The 23,124-nt window shown below is 43.6% G+C and overlaps 1 protein-coding gene across 2 annotated transcripts; it reads right to left on the bottom strand.

The window, feature by feature from the left end:
• Window positions 1-616: 616 nt before the first annotated feature.
• LOC139535762 (claudin-19-like) lies at window positions 617-21,022 on the bottom strand. 2 transcript variants are annotated; one of them, XM_071335534.1, is made up of 5 exons: window positions 20,041-21,022; window positions 11,895-12,059; window positions 9,637-9,721; window positions 9,369-9,515; window positions 617-1,783 (listed from the first exon to the last, which is right to left on the bottom strand). In XM_071335534.1, exons 1-5 carry the CDS (start codon window positions 20,261-20,263, stop codon window positions 1,735-1,737), a joined length of 669 nt encoding a protein of 222 aa, XP_071191635.1. In that variant the 5' UTR covers window positions 20,264-21,022; the 3' UTR covers window positions 617-1,734. The 2 variants fall into 2 exon arrangements, with proteins under 2 accessions (XP_071191635.1, XP_071191636.1); XM_071335535.1 differs by having other exon boundaries at window positions 617-2,390.
• Window positions 21,023-23,124: the final 2,102 nt, after the last annotated feature.

Consider the following 23,124-nt stretch of genomic DNA (forward strand, 5'->3'; position numbering starts at 1 on the left):
GGTATGTAGTTTTGCACTTTGAGTGAGAGGTTTCAAAAATCGTGTGACATGAAAAGGTTTTGTGTGTAAGCAGTTGGAAAAAACTGTAATGCCCATGATTTTGGAATGAGATGTTGGACGCGCAGGTGTCCACATCCTTTTGGTAATGTAGTGTATATGGTGGTGGTGGTTGTGCATGTTAACTGATAATGACTCTGAGAATACAGAAGACCTATTGAAGCAGAACTGGAATTCCACCATCTGCAATTACTGAACGACGGGGAGCAGGAGAGGTATTTGGGGTGGAAGAGAGAAAGGGGGGAGAGGTGAAAGAGAGGGAGGTTGAAAAGGAGGGGTAAGGAGGTGTGAAATCATATCTGAACCCCAGGAAGAGGCCTTGTTCTGCCCACACACCTGACTCATATTACTCTCTCTGTGTGTGTGTGTGTGTGTGTGTGTGTGTGTGTGTGTGTGTGTGTGTGTGTGTGTGTGTGTGTGTGTGTGTGTGTGTGTGTGTGTGTGTGTGTGTGTGTGTGTGTGTGTGTGTGTGTGTGTGTGTGTGTGTGTGTGTGTGTGTGTGTGTGTGTGTGTGTGTGTGATGGTAAATATGTATCTTTAAGAAAGCATGAACACAATGTTTTTATCCGTTTACTTTATTCTAAAAGAAACAGACAGGAGTATACTATAAATGAGATGATACATACAGTAAAATAATAATAGTGAATATTAGATCAAGAAAATATATGGTAAATAAATGTATACAACAGAAAAACATGTTTGACCTGATTACATTCCGCAAACTGGCCAATACAGGGCCTGTACAGGAGACAGTGCTTTCAGCACCTGGAGTACAGAACATCCTCCATAGTCAATAACAAAACATCTCTTCCATCCACACTAAATCATATTGGCACTTAACTAAATAGAATGCAGGTATAATATCCTCAAACCGGGATACAGTACAAGTACTACTTCCGAACAGGCTCACAGCTTTGACAAGGTGTGCCTTTGCTTTCATCAGTTAGGGTGATTTACAAATCTGTCTTTCTGCTGTTTTTTAAGTGGTATACTAGCTACAGTACAGTAAACATCTATGTTCCGAGATAGAACTGCATGCAACAGTTTGTCTGAATGGTTCATTTAATGCAAGAGAAAAAGACGGGCACGGATATGTTTTACAATACGGGTACAATACGGGTGCATCATCCATATAGGATGTGACACTGCGGAAGCCGTATATAACAGTCAAAAACATACACACAGACACATATTATAAGGCACTGCAGTAGAGCATATATGTAGCAGAAAGGCTGGAGGTGGTGGTATATGCACCTGGGCACTTCTGTGTAGTAGTACAGATTCAGTTTCACTCTCTCAATTATCCAAATAACAGTTATTTGTCATAGGTGAGCACGGACAATACCTGTGCATATTGCTGTAACAACACTCTACTATAGAAAAACCCTTCAATATTGCTTGTGTACAAAACAGATTCTAAAATACATTTAAACATTTAACACATGGGCATCTTTAAGAATGATAAAATACTAGTTACCCATTTGGGTTGGTCTGGAGATGTATTACTTCAAAAGTGTATTCTGAGTTTATTTTGTTACATTCTGAGAGTGTGTTTCCTATAGAGTGTCTTGTCTGCTTTTGTTTTCATTGAGACAGTGTCTTGTCTGTTTCTGTTAGACAGTGTCTTGCCTTTTGCCAACAATCTAACACATCGTGGGGCCAAAGGAGTCGCCCAAACTATAAGTATTCCTCCTTTTTCTCTGGTGGGGAACTTTTAACATTTGGTCTGCAATTTAAAAGAAAAAAACATGTTTCAGTAAATGTACACTTGTATTCTCAGAGAACCAAACCAAAAGGCACATTTCTACAAACCCAGAAATCATAGGATATCAGTGAAGCAGAAATCAACAAAACATGACACGACAAATCTTACTCATACAGTTAAAGTTCAGTAAATAAACGATAAATGGACATAATGGAGTTTCTAGTAAAGGGTTCACAGGATGAAATACAGTAATGCCGCCCATCTAGTCTGAAAGGGGAGGGTCTAACCACCCAACCATACTTCTCCTTTCAGAGTCCGTATTTACAAACAACCTCAAGGGGGTGGGGGAAAGGGGAGTGGCAAGCTCTTAAAGGTGTGGTGGAAATTTTGTTGACCGATAAGTTAATATCAGAGACAGATAAGGTGCAGACATTAAGGAAGGGAGTGTGGGGTTGGTGGGAGGGAGGGAGAGGGGTGTGACATATGCTATAGCGGAGAGACAAGGGTCCACATTTTGAATCTAGGAATGAACAGGGAAAGGGGAAACAGTGAGCGTAACTCGGACAGTCCTCGAAAAAAGGCAGGGGGTGGTCAGTCAGGGAAACTAGTCTCACTCAACAACTCTGCCCTGAATTAGGGAAGAGAAGAAGACAGGCAGAGAAGAACAGCATTAGAGGAGAGGAGACGAGAGGGGAGAGAGAGACACATCAAAAACTCACTGATTCATCGTTACAGGCAGCTAGCTCTCTGGTGTTAGTGAGTGAATGAGTGCTTGATGCTACATGCTAGATAAGGAAGAATAAAAAGAGGTGCTAGCCAGGCTTTCATTAGCTCTGTGGTTAATGAGTGAAGATGGTTGATTCTAGGTGCTCATGCAGTGTTTTTGAAAGTGAAAGCATGTTGTTGCTAAATTAAGCATTGGAGGATTAATGATGGAGAAGTTAGCGGAAGCTCGTCAGTCACAGCACACAGATAATTTGTTACGTCATGTGTTCTATGGCATGGAATAGATCTGATATGGTGTCCGAATCTGTTGGGTTTATGATGGTTGGTTTTGTTTTGTTTTGTTTGGAACCAGTTTGGTCGTGTTGGAACCAGAATCTTATTTGACAGCTAGTATATCTTACATTATTGTTGATATACCTAGTCACTTGAGGCACACAGTAATAGTACTTTGGGAGGGGAGGTCTTAAAAATAATAACTTTTCTGGAAAATGTTGTTGGTGGTTGTTCAACATTTTATTGCTTTGTCCTTTGTCCGTTTGTCCTTTGGTAATAACTCTTAGCGGACATCTGCTGAAGATGGGCTCATAATGGTTTTAGCAGAAGTGGAGGAGGTCCTTCAAGACCTGTGTACCCACATTCTGAGTACAATGGAACACTCCATACACAAAGGCTTTACCAAGAAGAGGGGCCAAACAACCAGAAAACAGGGGGCATTGAACGGTTCTTAGAAAAGTTAAATGGTTCTGTTATCGGAAGTCCGATGAACCAGCCTTTTCACCCAAGTTAATGTATGTTGAAGAGCCATGATAAAGAGTCAGGAGTATTGGGTTGTGGATTGAAGCAGAGAAATGTGTAGGTTGAGTTGGCGTTCAGGGGGTCTAGATGGCCTGAGTAGAGGCTTAGAGAATGACTGAAAGTACAGTATATTGCAGTTGCCTTGCATTAATTATTAGCATCAGAATTTTATTTTTGAATCCAGAATAAATACAACAAAACTAACGGAACTGCCCAAAAAGTAGCTTGATATCACATTGACCATAGCTAATTATCTTATCTTATCATAACTGGCTTTTACAGTAGCAGATCATTTCTGTATACTTTCAATTCAGGTGGCTAGATGGACATGATGGTATTTAGTAGCATAGAATAGAATTGTATAAAATGGACCTTGAATGTCCATTGAAAATGAAGGTTTCCTTTAAGATTTGTTTGTCTATAGAACACCAGAATAATAAACCCATGAGTTTAACTGAATCTATGTTTTTTTTATAACAGTGGGGTTTTATAAGAGATCAGTCAGTGGTCCTTACCCCATTCATTCTCTGAGATATATAACATGTGGATGATCGGTATTGTGTAGACTTGGATGTGTTAACGAATTAAGCATGATGTTAAGGCATACAATAATGGCCATCTCTCTCTCGTTAAAATAACATTTCTGTTAGCTCACAACATATTCTACCTTTTCTTTACATCTGATTCGAACTGATGACCTCATAAGATGTTCAGAGGAATAATTTTGTGGAAACTGATTTCAATTCAAATCAGAAGGTTAGCTCTTTATATAATGTCATCAACTACATTCGACTGGAATGTTTAAGTGTTAAAGGCCACAACGCAACACACACATACACACAGCTCCAACCAGGAAGCATAGGACATGCTAACCAAAGCCATAAAAAAACAAAACTGTATTTTTTTTGTATTTTTTCTTTGATCATATTTGTCCCACAATTTACCTTTAGGCATTACCTATGCCTCCTCTACACAGTAACTTACTTTGGCATTACTTTCTTGGTTTGGTTTTAGTTTGCATAGAGGAAGACTGTTTTACAAACAGTTTTTTTATTCACGTTTATTAAATTGCAAAAACTGAATTATCAACTGTATCTTACGGTCAAATTCAGGAGGCTGTCTGTTATAAAGACAAACGTCCAGTATACGTTAAATAATGTTTAAGTAAGGGATAATCAACGAGGGAATATGCGTTCTATGGAAAATAATGAATGACGCGCAAGCGGAGTGGAACTGACCTTTCACGGAGGTGAATTCTTCCGGGTTGGAGCGAGCGGTCGCATTCGCACTACCGCAGGTAGTATAACTTTTCATTACATTTCATTATAGTACAACGGTTTGATTTGTCTAATCTTAGCAATTTCTTCTTAGCTAGCTACATAGCCGTCTTTGTATCAAAGATAATTGCGTAATTATCGTATTTCGTCGTCCTAACGTAGTCTACACTGCTATCTGCCCAGCAGCTAGCCAGCTAGCCAGCTAGCAAACGTCCACCGTCTACCGAATAGCAGCACTGTAGAAACTATTACACTCAACTGAACGACTTGATTAGTGTAGTGTTAGCTAGCTACATAGTTGTCTTTGCTGTCTTCGTATCCAAGATAATTGTGTAGTTTAGAGTGTGTAGTTTTAGAGTGATTATCTTAATTTACCGAGGTTAGCTAGCCAGCTATTTGTCGTCCTTAACGTAGGAGACACTGCTAGCTAGCCAACAGCTAGCCAACGTCTACCGAATAGAACTTCCGCACTCAACAACCCGGTCGCATTCCGCTTCGCTCCACAGGTAGTATCACATTTTCATTTCATTTCATTACAGTACAACGGTTTGATTTGTTTGATCGTAGCTAGCTACATAGCTAGCTACATAGCCGTCTTTGTATCAAAGATAATTGTGTAGTCTAGAGCGATTTTCTAGGTTAGCTAGCCAGCTATTGTCGTTCTTTTAACGCAACGTAACGTAATCAACACTGCTAGCTAGCCAGCTAGCCCCCGAATAGCAGCACTGTAGAAACTATTACACTCAACGGAACGACTTGATTAGTGTAGTGTCAACAACGCAAACACTGCCAGCTAGCCTACAAAGTCAACAACGCAGCCACTGCCAGCTAGCCTACTTCAGCAGTACTGTATCATTTTAATCATTTTAGTCAATAAGATTCTTGCTACGTAAGCTTAACTTTCTGAACATTCGAGACGTGTAGTCCACTTGTCATTCCAATCTCCTTTGCATTAGCGTAGCCTCTTCTGTAGCCTGTCAACTATGTGTCTGTCTATCCCTGTTCTCTCCTCTCTGCACAGACCATACAAACGCTCCACACCGCGTGGCCGCGGCCACCCTAATCTGGTGGTCCCAGCACGCACGACCCACGTGGAGTTCCAGGTCTCCGGTAGCCTCTGGAACTGCCGATCTGCGGCCAACAAGGCAGAGTTCATCTCAGCCTATGCCTCCCTCCAGTCCCTCGACTTCTTGGCACTGACGGAAACATGGATCACCACAGATAACACTGCTACTCCTACTGCTCTCTCTTCGTCCGCCCACGTGTTCTCGCACACCCCGAGAGCTTCTGGTCAGCGGGGTGGTGGCACCGGGATCCTCATCTCTCCCAAGTGGTCATTCTCTCTGTCTCCCCTTACCCATCTGTCTATCGCCTCCTTTGAATTCCATGCTGTCACAGTTACCAGCCCTTTCAAACTTAACATCCTTATCATTTATCGCCCTCCAGGTTCCCTCGGAGAGTTCATCAATGAGCTTGATGCCTTGATAAGCTCCTTTCCTGAGGACGGCTCACCTCTCACAGTTCTGGGCGACTTTAACCTCCCCACGTCTACCTTTGAGTCATTCCTCTCTGCCTCCTTCTTTCCACTCCTCTCCTCTTTTGACCTCACCCTCTCACCTTCCCCCCCTACTCACAAGGCAGGCAATACGCTCGACCTCATCTTTACTAGATGCTGTTCTTCCACTAACCTCATTGCAACTCCCCTCTAAGTCTCCGACCACTACCTTGTATCCTTTTCCCTCTCGCTCTCATCCAACACTTCCCACACTGCCCCTACTCGGATGGTATCGCGCCGTCCCAACCTTCGCTCTCTCTCCCCCGCTACTCTCTCCTCTTCCATCCTATCATCTCTTCCCTCTGCTCAAACCTTCTCCAACCTATCTCCTGATTCTGCCTCCTCAACCCTCCTCTCCTCCCTTTCTGCATCCTTTGACTCTCTATGTCCCCTATCCTCCAGGCCGGCTCGGTCCTCCCCTCCCGCTCCGTGGCTCGACGACTCATTGCGAGCTCACAGAACAGGGCTCCGGGCAGCCGAGCGGAAATGGAGGAAAACTCGCCTCCCTGCGGACCTGGCATCCTTTCACTCCCTCCTCTCTACATTTTCCTCTTCTGTCTCTGCTGCTAAAGCCACTTTCTACCACTCTAAATTCCAAGCATCTGCCTCTAACCCTAGGAAGCTCTTTGCCACCTTCTCCTCCCTCCTGAATCCTCCTCCCCCCCCCTCCTCCCTCTCTGCAGATGACTTCGTCAACCATTTTGAAAAGAAGGTCGACGACATCCGATCCTCGTTTGCTAAGTCAAACGACACCGCTGGTTCTGCTCACACTGCCCTACCCTGTGCTCTGACCTCTTTCTCCCCTCTCTCTCCAGATGAAATCTCGCGTCTTGTGACGGCCGGCCGCCCAACAACCTGCCCGCTTGACCCTATCCCCTCCTCTCTTCTCCAGACCATTTCCGGAGACCTTCTCCCTTACCTCACCTCGCTCATCAACTCATCCCTGACCGCTGGCTACGTCCCTTCCGTCTTCAAGAGAGCGAGAGTTGCACCCCTTCTGAAAAAACGTACACTCGATCCCTCCGATGTCAACAACTACAGACCAGTATCCCTTCTTTCTTTTCTCTCCAAAACTCTTGAACGTGCCGTCCTTGGCCAGCTCTCCCGCTATCTCTCTCAGAATGACCTTCTTGATCCAAATCAGTCAGGTTTCAAGACTAGTCATTCAACTGAGACTGCTCTTCTCTGTATCACGGAGGCGCTCCGCACTGCTAAAGCTAACTCTCTCTCCTCTGCTCTCATCCTTCTAGACCTATCGGCTGCCTTCGATACTGTGAACCATCAGATCCTCCTCTCCACCCTCTCCGAGTTGGGCATCTCCGGCGCGGCCCACGCTTGGATTGCGTCCTACCTGACAGGTCGCTCCTACCAGGTGGCGTGGCGAGAATCTGTCTCCTCACCACGTGCTCTCACCACTGGTGTCCCCCAGGGCTCTGTTCTAGGCCCTCTCCTATTCTCGCTATACACCAAGTCACTTGGCTCTGTCATAACCTCACATGGTCTCTCCTATCATTGCTATGCAGACGACACACAATTAATCTTCTCCTTTCCCCCTTCTGATGACCAGGTGGCGAATCGCATCTCTGCATGTCTGGCAGACATATCAGTGTGGATGACGGATCACCACCTCAAGCTGAACCTCGGCAAGACGGAGCTGCTCTTCCTCCCGGGGAAGGACTGCCCGTTCCATGATCTCGCCATCACGGTTGACAACTCCATTGTGTCCTCCTCCCAGAGCGCTAAGAACCTTGGCGTGATCCTGGACAACACCCTGTCGTTCTCAACTAACATCAAGGCGGTGGCCCGTTCCTGTAGGTTCATGCTCTACAACATCCGCAGAGTACGACCCTGCCTCACACAGGAAGCGGCGCAGGTCCTAATCCAGGCACTTGTCATCTCCCGTCTGGATTACTGCAACTCGCTGCTGGCTGGGCTCCCTGCCTGTGCCATTAAACCCCTACAACTCATCCAGAACGCCGCAGCCCGTCTGGTGTTCAACCTTCCCAAGTTCTCTCACGTCACCCCGCTCCTCCGCTCTCTCCACTGGCTTCCAGTTGAAGCTCGCATCCGCTACAAGACCATGGTGCTTGCCTACGGAGCTGTGAGGGGAACGGCACCTCAGTACCTCCAGGCTCTGATCAGGCCCTACACCCAAACAAGGGCACTGCGTTCATCCACCTCTGGCCTGCTCGCCTCCCTACCACTGAGGAAGTACAGTTCCCGCTCAGCCCAGTCAAAACTGTTCGCTGCTCTGGCCCCCCAATGGTGGAACAAACTCCCTCACGACGCCAGGACAGCGGAGTCAATCACCACCTTCCGGAGACACCTGAAACCCCACCTCTTTAAGGAATACCTAGGATAGGATAAAGTAATCCTTCTCACCCCCCCCCCCCCTTAAAAGATTTAGATGCACTATTGTAAAGTGGCTGTTCCACTGGATGTCATAAGGTGAATGCACCAATTTGTAAGTCGCTCTGGATAAGAGCGTCTGCTAAATGACTTAAATGTAAATGTAAATGTAAAATTATTTTCCAGAGAACACATAGAGCCCCGAGTTGATTATGCCTTTTATACCATGGCTATAATTTAACACATTTACCACTAGAAATGTGTTCAACATCTACAGAAGTAGCTGGCAAGTTTACTAGATAGTGACTGTAGTTGCTGTGTTAACCAAACAAACAGACTTACTAGTTTAGCTAACCAAACCATCAGTCCTAGCTTGCTATTATCAAAATGTAATTCAACAATACCAATACTGTTTTCAATTCGACTTTTGCTTTCAAAAGCAGGTCAAATAAACATGTAAAAATGAGCTATAGCCATTGAATTCTACAGTGCAAATATACCGTGCATTATAGGGAAATAATGCATGCTCTAGAATCCCATTCAAGCCAATCAGAAAAGAGGATTCAACAACGCTATGGTATAATGTCTTTTAAGCCACATGACAGATTTTATTCACATCAAATGTTTAAAAGGTTAATTGAGCAAGATCACCATCCTGTCAATGACATGTATTGCAATAAAATATAAAAGTTTTCCGCTCAACAATATGTTCTATAGAATAAATGTCATCCGAATTCTTAAGGGTTTCTAAAATCCAAACGATACTTGGTGGAGACTGTGTGCGTGTGTGTGCAAGTGTTTGTAAGCTTTACGTATGAGTAAAAGGAAAAAGGGTGAGGAGCAAAGAGTGGCCTCTGCTCTCTGTTTGTGTGGCTGCTGGGAGGTGTGCGGGGTTTACACATACTCCCTGGCTGTGGATGGTTGTGATTGGCGGTAGTACTGCTGCCCTCGCCTCTCCTCATTGGAGCAGGAGCAACACAGGAAGGATCCGCCCAAAACAGTCAAGCTAGCTGCCGCCCATCCCACGAACAGGGCAGACCCAAACTCATACCTGAGGCGGAAATTGTCAAATGTGTCTTCAATATCGGTCTTTACAGTGTTATAGACATGATATCTGTATCAGAGATTAACTGAGTGGTAGATACAGTGTGTGACCAGTGTGATAGGGTTACCTGGCATTGATTGGCGTGTTTGGGTTGAAGAACTGATAGGACACCTGAGTGGCATACCAGGACACAGACACCATCGTGCACAGACCTGCAGAGACAGGGAGAGGGAGAGAGAGAGAGAGAGAGAGAGAGAGAGAGAGAGAGAGAGAGAGAGAGAGAGAGAGAGAGAGAGAGAGAGAGAGAGAGAGAGAGAGAGAGAGAGAGAGAGAGAGAGAGAGAGAGAGAGAGAGAGAGAGAGAGAGAGAGAGAGAGAGAGAGAGAGAGAGAGAGAGAGAGAGAGAGGATGGATGCGACAACATCAAATTATGACACTGAACAAGGATACACACATGGAAGCACACACACACACACACACACACACACACATAGCAGTGAAACACTATGTGTAATGACTCTGAGGTTGTTTTTCTATCTCTCTCAAGCTCATAGTTATCTCTGAGGTCAGGGGAGCTTATCTGTCCAAAATCAGCTTTCCTGTTTACAGCTGGGACCCTAATTACCCAGAAAGCCCCTGGTGAGAGAATTTTGTCAAAGGAATGCAAGAAATGAATATACTCCAACAGTAAAAGAGTAAACACCATTGAATATAGAGAGATAACAACCTACTGGTAACTGCCAAAACTAAATGAAACACCAAGTGTCTTAATAGGGCGTTGGACCACCACGAGCCAGAACAGCTGCAATGCGCCTTGGCATAGATTCTACATGTGTCCTGAACTTAGTTGTAGGGATGCGACACCATTCTCCATGAGAAATTCCATAATTTGGTGTTTTGATGATGGTGGTGGAAAACGTTGTGTCAGGCGTCACTCCAGAATCTCCCATAAATGTTCAATTGGGTTGAGATCTGGTGACTGAGACACACACACACCCTCTATGATCCATTGAAACCCCTTTTTCAAAGTCAATTTGTTCTCTTCTTCTGGCCATGGCAGCCAAAATATTGGCAACTGGGCATTTTTATACATGGCCCCAAGCATGATGAGATGTTAATTGCTTAATTAACTCAGGATCCATACCTCTGTGGAAGCAACTGCTTTCAATATACTTGTTATCCCTCATTTACTCAGGTGTTTCCTTTGTTTGGGCAGTTACCTGTAATTGAGATTATAAATCACTGTAGTGCCTGAACCTTAAATTTGAAGGATGGTACTTTAGCTGTATACATTTTCTAATAGCCTTTTAAGCTGTAAAGGAGTTTACAGTGCCCTCCACTAATATTGGCCCCCTGGGTAAATATGAGCATAACGGGCTGTGAAAAAAAGTTCTGTATTGTTCATCCTCTTGGTCTTTCATTCAAAATATTCACAAAAATCGAACCTTTAATTGAAGACAAATAATTGAAGGAAATAATACATTCTTATCATAAAACAAATATTTTTCTCAAATATATGTGTGCCACAATTATGGGCACTGCTTCATTCAATACTTTGTGCAACCTCCCTTTGCCAAGATAACAGCTCTGAGTCTTCTCCTGTAATGCCTAACAAGGTTGGAGAACACATTGCAAGGGATCTGAGAACATTCCTCCATACAGAATCTCTCCAGATCCTTCAGATTCCAAGGTCCACGCTTGTAGGCTCTCCTCTTCAGCTCTTCCCACATGGTTTCTATGGGGTTTAGGTCAGGGGACTGGGATGGCCATGGCAAAACCTTGATTCTGTCGTCAGTGAACCATTTTTGTATTGATTTTAAGGTGTGCTTTGGATCATTGTCCTGCTGGAAGATCCAACCACGGCCTCATTTAAGCTTCCTAGCAGAGATTTTGATTTAATATCTGCTGGTACTTGATGGAGTCCATGACACCATGTATCCTAACAAGTTGTCCAGGGCCTTAGGAAGAAAAACAGCCCCACAACATCAAAGATCCACCACCATACTTCACAGTGGGGATGAGGTACTTTTCTGTATGGCTATCTTTCTGTCTACACCAAACCCACCTCTGGTGTTTGTTACCAAAAAGCTCTATTTTGGTTTCATCTGACCATAGAACCTGGTCCCATTGAAAGTTCCAGTAACGTTTGGCAAACTGTAGGCGCTTGAGTTCGTTGCTTGATGACAGCAAAGGCTTTTTTATGGCAACCCTCCGAAACAACTTGTAGTTATGTAGGTGTCGTCTGCTCGTAGTTTTGGAGACTTTCTGACCCCAAGACCCAACTAACATCTGCATTTCTCCAGCTGTGATCCTTGGAAATTTTTACTTGCCCCATAATTGTGTTTGTTTCTTTAATCACATGACAGTCACCTTGCAGAAATCTCACCTGCGAGCAGGAAGAGGGCTCCTCCAGACACAGCTATGCGTCCCTTGGAGATGGGGTTGTTGTCGCCCACTTTAGTGCACTTCATCCCCACCACACTCACTATCATTCCTATGAAGCCCAGTAGCACGGACACCACCATAAGAGCACGACACGTCTGGATGTGCACTGTGGAGAGAGAGCGGGGAGATGAGGACAGGAAAAAAGGTAGTTGAAGGCAGAGAGATGGGAGAAAGAGGTTGGAGGGGTAAGAGGGAAAAAGGAGGAGAGGGGGGAAACATGGGGGGTGAAAAGGGAGGGAGCAGTGAGGGAGAATATAAAAGGGAGGGCAGATGGGGATGAAGAGGAGAAAGAGGGTGAAGGGAATTATAGAAAGGAGGGAAGAAAGAGGGTCTGTTAGGGCAGTTTTACTCGGCTTCAGATGGAGATCAGAGAGAAGACATGGTACACACAGAATATCTACACACAGGGTATATTCATAGAATATCTACACACAGGGTATATTCAAATAGAATATCTACACACAGGGTAAATTAATATAGAGTATCTACACACAGGGTATATTCATATAGAATATCTACACACAGGGTATGTTAATATAGAATATCTATACACAGGATATATTCATATAGAATATCTACACACAGGATATATTCATATAGACTATCTACACACAGGGTATGTTAATATAGAATATCTATACACAGGATATATTCATAGAGAATATCTACACACAGGGTATATTCATATAGAATACCTACACACAGGCTACATTCAAATAGAATATTTGCACACATGGTATATTTATAGAGAATATTTACACACATGGTATATTCAAACAGAATATTTACACACAGGGCGGCAGGTAGCCGAGTGGTTAGAGCGTTGGACTAGTAACCGAAAAGTTGCAAGATTGAATCCCCGAGCTGACAAGGTAAAAATCTGTCGTTCTGCCCCTGAACAAGGCAGTTAACCCACTATTCCTTAGGCCGTCATTGAATATAATACTTTTTTCTTAACTGACTTGCCTAGTTAAAAAAATATATATATTTAAAATATCTACACATGGTAAATTCACAGAGAATTTCTACAAACAGGCTACATTCATATAGAATATTTACACACAGGGTATATTCAAATAGAATATCTACACACAGGGTATATTCAAATAGAATATCTACACACAGGGTATATTCAAATAGAATATCTACACACAGGGTATATTCATATAGAATATCTACACACAGGGTATATTCATATAGAATATTTACACACAGGGTATACTCATATAGAATATTTACACACAGGGTATATTCATATAGAATATTTACACACAGGGTATATTCATATAGAATATTTACACACAGGGTATATTCATATAGAATATTTACACACAGGGTATATTCATATAGAATATCTATACATGGGTATTGAAGCTCTAGATTTCTCAGTATCAGATGTTCAGTTGGGGCAGAACGGGAGTGGAAGAAAGTTAAGCCACATTAGGATAGAAGGTATTCAGTGGGATTGCTGTGCAAAGCATCACTGGAAAAGAATCCAACCAAAACTATACTACAACCACCACATTGTAAATCAAAATGAAATCATAATTAAACTTCTTTACACAAAACTGGAGACAACAAAGACAGACATTCTCCTTTCTTTGGCTCTTTCTTCTCCCTCTCTCTTTCTATCCACCTCTTTATTTCTCTCTCTCTATCTCCCTATTGCTCTCTCCCTCTCTCTCTCTCTTTCTCTCTCTTTCTCTCTATCTTTCTTTCTCTTTCACTATCTCTCTCTTTATGAACTCATTATGTTTCCCACTTCCATGTTCCAAAATGGGATAATAACGGCAGTCTTAGTCCAGAGTTTGACTTAACTGTCCCTCTTAATCCTTCCAAATAACTTCACAGTGGTTTCACTGCTCAGAATTCCATGGATAACCCACACAGACATCAGTGCCCACATAACTCAGTGGGCGGGACATTTTTCATCTTTACACACACACACACACGCACACACACACACACACACACACACACACACACACACACACACACACACACACACACACACACACACACACACACACACACACACACACACACACACACACACACACACACACACACACACACACACACACACACACACACACACACACATACACACACACATTAACTTATGGACACATTCTGTAGGAAGAAATTACATACACACAAGCATACACACTCATTTTCTGTCACATACACACACACACTGTAGGAGGGCCTGTTTTACATGGTTCACACAGTGGGATTAGTGTGGCTTTGTCACAAAGCGGGATTGTTTTCACAGGGCTGTCGCCACCGCAATCAGACACTGTGGCCTGCAACACACACACACTTACACAGCAGCCTTGAAAGAGACTACAAGGCTAACACAATATGAAGAAAACACTGGTACAAGACTCACACAGCATTAATACTCACACCAAGATCTAAAATCTATTCTAGCCTTTATCCAGGTTCACAGCTCAACATAAGATCAACTCTCTCACACAACAAAACCCACATGCATAAGCCAAATTAACACATATCTACATCTTTACAGCAGACTAAATTACTATACATTATAGAATAGAATAGAATATAATGGAATAGTAGAACTACATAGGATAATGTAATACTGACACTGACAGTATGAGAAAATGTACATCAAATACAACTGGAGAACAATGAGTCTGTCCAGCAGACTTAAGTACAGTAATAATCTACTTTTATGATGGAAAAACACACTTGCACATTCATAGTTGGCAATAAATTACACTTCAGAACCTGATCTGAAAGGTTAGTGATGGGCAGACGAGCTTTGAAGGTAGATTGATGTGTGGCAGGATCCGTTTGAAGGAGAATTGTAATGGTTTATGAGAGAAAAAGCTTTTATTTTCTCTTTCATCCATTCTTTCCTTTTTAAAAGTGTGTGGGGAGTTTGGGCTGGCCCTACAGGGCACCACTCTGATCAATGGACTAACAGAGGAGTCGTGTGTGTGTGTGTGTGTGTGTGTGTGTGTGTGTGTGTGTGTGTGTGTGTGTGTGTGTGTGTGTGTGTGTGTGTGTGTGTGTGTGTGTGTGTGTGTGTGTGTGTGTGTGTGTGTGTGTGTGTGTGTGTGTGTGTGTGTGTGTGTGTGTGTGTGTGTGTGTGTGTGTGTGTGTGTGTGTGTGTGTGTGTGTGTGTGTGTGTGTGTGTGTGTGTGTGTGTGTGTGTGTGTGTATTCCTCCCACTATACTCTACCCCATGCCAAGGCTGGCAGTGCCAAGCACAAGCTGGATGTGTGTGTGGATGTGGACGATGGACATTGTCCTTTGTGAAATCACTTGTGACTTCATACGTAACATTGGTTTTGCCACCACTAAAACAGAAAACTGTTTCAACAACTCTACCTTCATTCTATTCATGTAAATGTCAGTGTGACACAGGCTTTGTGGAATAGTGTAAGCTAAGTTCAGGGGCACTGATATGTGGATGATGATTGTCATGTGAGCCTTCAGCTTCAGATGCGTATTTTACATCTATAGCGCCAAACGGTCATATCAGCACTCCTGTCCAGTTGACAAGAAACAACACACTCGATCACGATAGAGGGAGAGAAGAGAGAGAGAGAGAGAGAGAGAGAGAGAGAGAGAGAGAGAGAGAGAGAGAGAGAGAGAGAGATAGAGAGAGAGAGAGAGAGAGAGAGAGAGAGAGAGAGAGTGCCAGTACATAGCTGCTACTAACTCTACTGATGTCCTCTGATGTCCTCACAACGGGCAGCAGGGAAACTGGCGATGGGGCATGGTGTGATGTAAGACCATCCACCATTTCATCAGCATGTGTGGGCCGGGGGTCAGATATTCCACTGTAATATCCAGAGCTATAGAGAGTTCAGCAAACTATCCTCCATGTTGCCACGAAACATGCCTCAACAGTTCACATGTCTTACTAGAAAATATTTTAAATATCTTTAATGCCAATATCCTACCCTGAGATCCTAAATATCCAACCATGCTAAAGTCTGTGTATTCATAAGTCTGTAGGAGAGAGTGCTCTACGGCTTGAACTCACTGCAGTATTTAACACTAAGCTGTCAAAAGAGAAGACTATCTTTGATCTTCACCTCAATGGGATCCCCCGTTCCTCAAACCTGGCAAGAAAACACTAATGTTACAGTAGCACAGTAAACTACCTGTACGGTGGACCTGGATGTATTTGCTTCATATGTCCCAGAGCAAGAGAGAATTTGGCAATTACTCTGTCATCCAAAAAGCATGATGTCACTGAAATGACATCACATGATTCCATGGCAGCCATTAGCATCTCCTGTAAAATCTTGACCCATAACAGCTCAGCGATCTCATCATGACTGGTTGAATAGAATGCTCAGAAGCAGCAATATGGCATACCTCTAAAGTTGGCCAAAATCGACCTACAGTGGGGCAAAAAAGTATTTAGTCAGCCACCAATTGTGCAAGTTCTCCCACTTAAAAAGATGAGAGAGGCCTGTAATTTTCATCATAGGTACACTTCAACTATGACAGACAAAATGAGAAAAAAAATTTGTCTAGGCCACTCCAGGACCTTGAAATGCTTCTTACGAAGCCACTCCTTCGTTGCCCGGGCGGTGTGTTTGGGATCATTGTCATTCTGAAAGACCCAGCCACGTTTCATCTTCAATGCCCTTGCTGATGGAAGGAGGTTTTTACTCAAAATCTCACGATACATGGCCCCATTCATTCTTTCCTTTACACGGATCAGTCGTCCTGGTCCCTTTGCAGAAAAACAGCCCCAAAGCATGATGTTTCCACCCCCATGCTTCACAGTAGGTATGGTGTTCTTTGGATGCAACTCAGCATTCTTTGTCCTCCAAACACGACGAGTTGAGTTTTTACCAAAAAGTTATATTTTGGTTTCATCTGACCATATGACATTCTCCCAATCTTCTTCTGAATCATCCAAATGCTCTCTAGCAAACTTCAGACGGGCCTGGACATGTACTGGCTTAAGCAGGGGGACACGTCTGGCACTGCAGGATTTGAGTCCCTGGCGGCGTAGTGTGTTACTGATGGTAGGCTTTGTTACTTTGGTCCCAGTTCAGGCAATTCACTAGGTCCCCCCGTGTGGTTCTGGGATTTTTGCTCACCGTTCTTGTGATCATTTTGACCCCAGGGGGGAGATCTTGCGTGGAGCCCCAGATCGAGGGAGATTATCAGTGGTCTTGTATGTCTTCCATTTCCTAATAATTGCTCCCACAGTTGATTTCTTCAAACCAAGCTGCTTACCTATTGCAGATTCAGTCTTCCCAGCCTGGTGCAGGTCTACAATTTTGTTTCTGGTGTCCTTTGACACTTCTCTGGTCTTGGCCATAGTGGAGTTTTGAGTGTGATTTTTTTTCTAATTTTGTCTGTCATAGTTGAAGTGTATGATGAAAATTACTCTCTCATCTTTTTAAGTGGGAGAACTTGCACAATTGGTGGCTGACAAAATACTTTTTTGCCCCACTGTATATTGTCTTTTGACTCTGTTATGTCCTGTATAGCACTAGTGCTGGTGTGGTATTGTACACTGTATAGTGCAGTACAGAGGTTTCATTACTGTAGAGCCCAGAGAACTGAGAGCTTGGGTGGGTTGTGACCAATACCAGGCAGAATCTGCCTCTGAGACTGAAACTGCAACAAGTAGAAGAAGAACTGTTCCTTCAGCACCACTGTTCAGACTAGAATGAAACAAGATTCCCCGGGACCTGTACAGTATGCACAGGGAGTAGTATCCTTCTTTTTGTCAGTCTAGTGTCCAGACCTTGTCATAAGTCTCCCAGAACACCTTCAATATGTTAATTATGGAAGCTGAAGCTGAAAAAGTCCATCAGCTTCCGCTGCAGTGCTTTGGTACACTCCAACACTCCAACAATACAGTCTGCTGAACATTTATTCCTCATCACATGTTCCTCATGCTGTGTAGTGAAGGAGAAGGGTTAATTTAGCACACTATATTAATAAAAGACACCTGCAGGAACTGCCTAACAAACACACACACACACACCAGACGTTAAACTCCAGTACCCATGCTCGAGCACACACACACACACCAGACGTTAAACTCCAGTACCCATGCTCGAGCACACAGAGACACACCTAACACCTTGCATCCAAGACCAGTACTGAGCTTGACCTTACCATAACAGAGAGAGAGATTTTGGAATGAAAGACCTTGAGTTCACTCGACAGTGGAATAGAGTGAGTACGTTCCAAATTATCAATTTCAGTAGCATAATCTCTTAGCCTGGTTACCTGACTTACCCTCAACAACATGTCTTGCTTGACAAGACAGCAACAAGTAGCAGAAACACGGGTTAAACTTATCAAGAGTAGGTAACAAAGTATGTGATGCAGTTTGCTCACACTCGCTCATTGTCCACTCACACAAACACACACGCACACGCGCACACACACACACACACACACACACACACACACACACACACACACACACACACACACACACACACACACACACACACACACACACACACACACACACACACACACACACACACACACACACACACACACACACACACAGGGTGTGTTAGGGCCAGAGAGGAACAATGCGTGTGTGTGGGGAAGACAGAGCGCATTCTGAGAATATCTCTGGTGTATGGCTCAACACTGGGCTTTTCTTCTCCAAACAACCACTATTCATCACAGGGACAATACTCTGTTTTTATTACGCCGATGAGCCAAAGGAGATGTAAAATCCAGCTCACCCTCACGGCGAAAGCCACAGAAAATGTTTTGACATAATTAATTGCACAGTGGCCAAACATGACCAAAATGCTCGGTTTGTTGTTTTGGGGCAGTGTGCGTCACGGGGATTAACTTGGGCATCCGTGTTTCTTAATCAACCACAAAGAAAAACAGAAAACTCCAAAGGGTGACAACCATTGTTTGCCTGAATTACAGACAAATTATCTGACCAAGTCCTCCCCCTGTAACCTTCCATTAGTAATTCTAATGTGGTAATCAGTAGAAACAATAGACAGGTGAATTCATGTAAATTACCTCTCATCAGTTATGAGTCGGTAGGTCTACTCTAAACAGCTTGGAGATGACAGGAGCCTCATATTCAGGGATAATTTATGCCTGAACCCCACATTCCTCTCTCTCTCTCTCTCTCTCTCTGTCTCTCTCACTCTCTCTCTCTTTATTTTTTTTCTCTCTCTCTCCCTTTCTTTCTTTCTCTCTCTCTCTCTCTCTCTCTCTCTCTCTCTCTCTCTCTCTCTCTCTCTCTCTCTCTCTCTCTCTCTCTCTCTCTCTCTCTCTCTCTCTCTCTCTCTCTCTCTCTCTCTCTTTCTCTCTCTCTCTCTCTCTGTCTCTCACTCTCTCTCTCTCTCCCTTTCTCTCTCTCTCTCTCTCTGTCTCTCTCACTCTCTCTTTCTTTTTCTCTCTCTCTCTCTCTCTCTCTCACTCTCTCTCTCTCTCTCTCCCTTTCTCTCTCTCTCTCTCTCTCTTTCTCTCTCTCTCCCTTTCATTCTCCCCCTCTCTCCCTCCGTCTGTCTCTTAATTAAACATGTCAATAGCAGCATTTTTTATCTGATTACTTTATGCCTGACTTTAATGTGTCCCAGACAGATGGATTAGTTAGATTGTTTTGTCTTGTGTTTATGCATTTAGTTGCTGAATCATACAATAAGTTAAATTGATAATAGGATCATGCTGTTACTAGAAAAATACTCTCTATAAATCAACACAGTTAATGGCCCATGTTGCGAATTGGGTAAACAGATTGTTTAAAGAGAGGCAGCAGCTTTAAAGCATCTCATAGTGATCAACTCTACTGACAGATTATAACTGTGTTATAACACACAGGCATCTAAGACTGCTCTGAATAACATTCTCATTCAACCCATTCAAACTGTGGCAGTTCGAGAGAATGAGAGAATGCCAACAGTCAAAAAAGAAACAGGGAGAAAAAGAGTGAGAGAGAGAGAAAGAGAGGATTTGTTCAGTGATGCAATGTTGAGACAGAGAGTTGGAGAGAAAGTCAGAGGAAAGATAGAAGTCAAGTTAAGGATAGAAAGCAAGATTATGACAGGTTGCAAGTGGATGAGTGAACTTTGCGATGTCCTACTCACCGTCCAGTGACAGCATGGAGTCAAACACCTTGCACTGCACCTGTCCCGTACTCTGTGAGGCACAGCTCATCCACAGGCCTTCGTAGAGCCCCACAGCCGTGATGATGGCGTCACCCGCGTACGAAGACTGCTTCCACTGCGGCAGCACAGTGGTGGAGATAATGCCTATCCAACCACCCAATGCCAGGAAGTAACCTAGCAACTGGAAACCCGAGTTCGCCATCCTGTCTTTTTGTCTATCTGTTTCTGTCTGTCTCTAGACCTGTTATTCTCTTTCTTACCCTCTGTGTTCTTCTGGGCTTTTCTGAAGTATTTTTTTCTTTCTTACTAAATGTATGTTTCCTTTCTATGTATCTGTTCTATTTCTGTGCTCCTTCTCTTTGGTGAGTATTTTGACCTCTTCAGAACACCTGTAGCAGTCGTGTAGCGCAGTGCTTCCACAAAGAGGCAGTACTGTAGGCAGGACGTAACACAGAACTCTCTCTCAGAACTCCTGTTGTCTCTCAGAGTAACAGAAGCACAGAACCAAAAGTCAAACACCACTTTACAAACAATCCAGATTTCAATACAACCCCAGGTGTTCTGTCAGTGGTCGCACTCCTTTCTCTCTCTTCCTATGGTCTCCTTCCTGGTCACTGTCCGGTCCCTCTGAGCATCTCCTTCTCTCTGCTCTCTCTCACACATCTGGTGGTCTACACTCTCTTTCTCTCTTTTCCTCTTTTTCTCTCTCTTTCTCCAGTTGGAGATGTGTGTGTGTCCGGGTCTTGGGGTTGACCAGACTGCTGTTCCCTGGTTGTCCGGGGGGATCAGGTTGTCAGGCTCGGTCACTGGGCTCACTGGGTTGCCTCAGATACTGCATGGTTTCTCCTTACTCTCTCTCTCTCTTTCTCTCATCAACAATCTCTCTGCATGCTCCGCACTCCGAGGGCTGAACGATGGATAAGAAAAATAATAAGAAAAAAATGAAAAAGTTTATGCACACAAAAAGCCACTGACAGGCTGGGCACAGAGTGGGCCGAGGGCTGAGCTGTGATTGGCTCTTTCAGTGTTCTAGGTACAACCAATGGGAGGAGGAAAGGAGAGGCGGCAGGATGGGGGGGAGGGGGGTAAATAAAGAGAGATGGGGAGAGAGAGGGAGAGAGAGAGAGAGAGTAGACTTTTTATGTTCAATATTATGGAAAGTCTATAATGATATGACTAGGAGCAATTAAAAAGTACACATTTCTGAAAGTTGTCTTTGCATTCTGTTGTGTGTTGTTTTGTCGTGTTGTTAGTTGTTGTCTGGTCTACCAGATGTTAGATGCTGTATGTGTCAACCCTGTAAATGTTTGAACCCTTTTCGAAATCAGCACCGTAAACTGACAAACACACATAAACCAGCATTAAACTGACAAGCGTGTGAAAATGACATGTCACATCCAGACAACCACTCTAGAAATGATGGGCTGGCCCACCAAAGGTCTTCCCATCCCCATTGACACCTGCACAATTGAGAGAGAGAGAGAGAGAGAGAGAGAGAGAGAGAGAGAGAGAGAGAGAGAGAGAGAGAGAGAGAGAGAGAGAGAGAGAGAGAGAGAGAGAGAGAGAGAGAGAGAGAGAGAGAGAGAGAGAGAGAGAGAGAGAGAGAGAGAGAGAGAGAGAGAGAGAGAGAGAGAGAGAGAGAGAGAGATGTACAGAGTATTTTAGTCATGAATGTTTGATGTTATGTCTGGCCTATACCATGTCTCTCACCATATCACAGTGCATTTTCATGCATGTAAAGCAAATATCTGTGAAAATCAGACAATAAAGAAATATCTAATCTAATCTAGCATTGGAGACCAGGTCCAGTACTATGTGTCTAACGCTTTAGTCTTGGTAGAGTTTGCAGATTGCATCTTTAAACTTGAATTGGGACTTTTGGGCACATGAGAACATGTGTGCGTCTGAATGTCAGGACTAAGGTTTCCCTTTGGAATTGTGTTATTAAATTCAACATAGTTAATTTGAATCCAATACACTCTGTTAATACCAATTAGATGGTCTACACACTGTCTGGGAAACATTATAAAAAATAAAATCTCTAAGACCCCCACACACAAAACACTGTCTCTATAGCCACACACACACACACACACACACACACAAACACACAGACAGACACACCCTCTTACCAACATTAAAAGACTCAGGGGTCATTGAGACAGGCTGGGGCCATGGGGATTGGTTGATCTCACAGTGGGGAGGAGTTCATCACCCAGATAGTCATTAACTTGACCACAAGATCAGATGCAACCCAAACATAGACTCACTCACACACACACTCCCCTCCTTGTTCTTCTTACCCCATGTTCACATTTGAGTCTAGCCACTGAAGTGTGCAGCTTTGGATGGACAAACACCCTCTCACCCCACTCTCTCTTTCTTCCTTTTCCCTGGCCCCCTGATCATCCCTCTGTTCACACCAAAAATTGGACTTTGCGGGAGGCTGACTTTTTATGACAGAAATTAGTTGTGTTTTTATTTGAAGTATAGGTGGTCATTCATTTCGCAATAAGTTTTACTGTATTCTCTTGACCTTCTTCACCTGGCCCCGATTCTGACATAGGAAATTATGCCTTTCTTACGCACTTCTCAGTAGTTGGTATTCAGATGTACTTTATCAAGGTGCATAATGGACTTTGCAGGCATATGGTTCCCTTGAGCTCGCTGAATACATTTCAGGCTATCGTGGCTTGGCCTGCGCTCCGCTCCATAACGATTTAATTAGCCTACATGTCATTTTTATATTATCAACTGTTACTAATGATCCTCAGCAACAACCACACGGCCGTGACGGCGTTTACAGAGGAAGCAAATGAAGGTAAACGAAACAATGGAATTAAATGGAATGATAATGTAGTCTATACCAACTGAAGAGAACTAACAGTAAATTAGCAGTTGTCACGTTCCTGACCTTATTTCCTTTGTTTAGTCTTTGTTTAGTTGGTCAGGACGTGAGCTGGGTGGGCATTCTATGTTTTGTGTTTCTATGTTGGGTTTGTTGTTTGGCCTAATATGGTTCTCAATCAGAGGCAGGTGTTTGTCATTGTCTCTGATTGGGAA

The sequence above is a fragment of the Salvelinus alpinus genome, chromosome 12 (assembly GCF_045679555.1).
Source record: "Salvelinus alpinus chromosome 12, SLU_Salpinus.1, whole genome shotgun sequence".
In the NCBI taxonomy this organism is placed as follows: domain Eukaryota; kingdom Metazoa; phylum Chordata; class Actinopteri; order Salmoniformes; family Salmonidae; genus Salvelinus; species Salvelinus alpinus.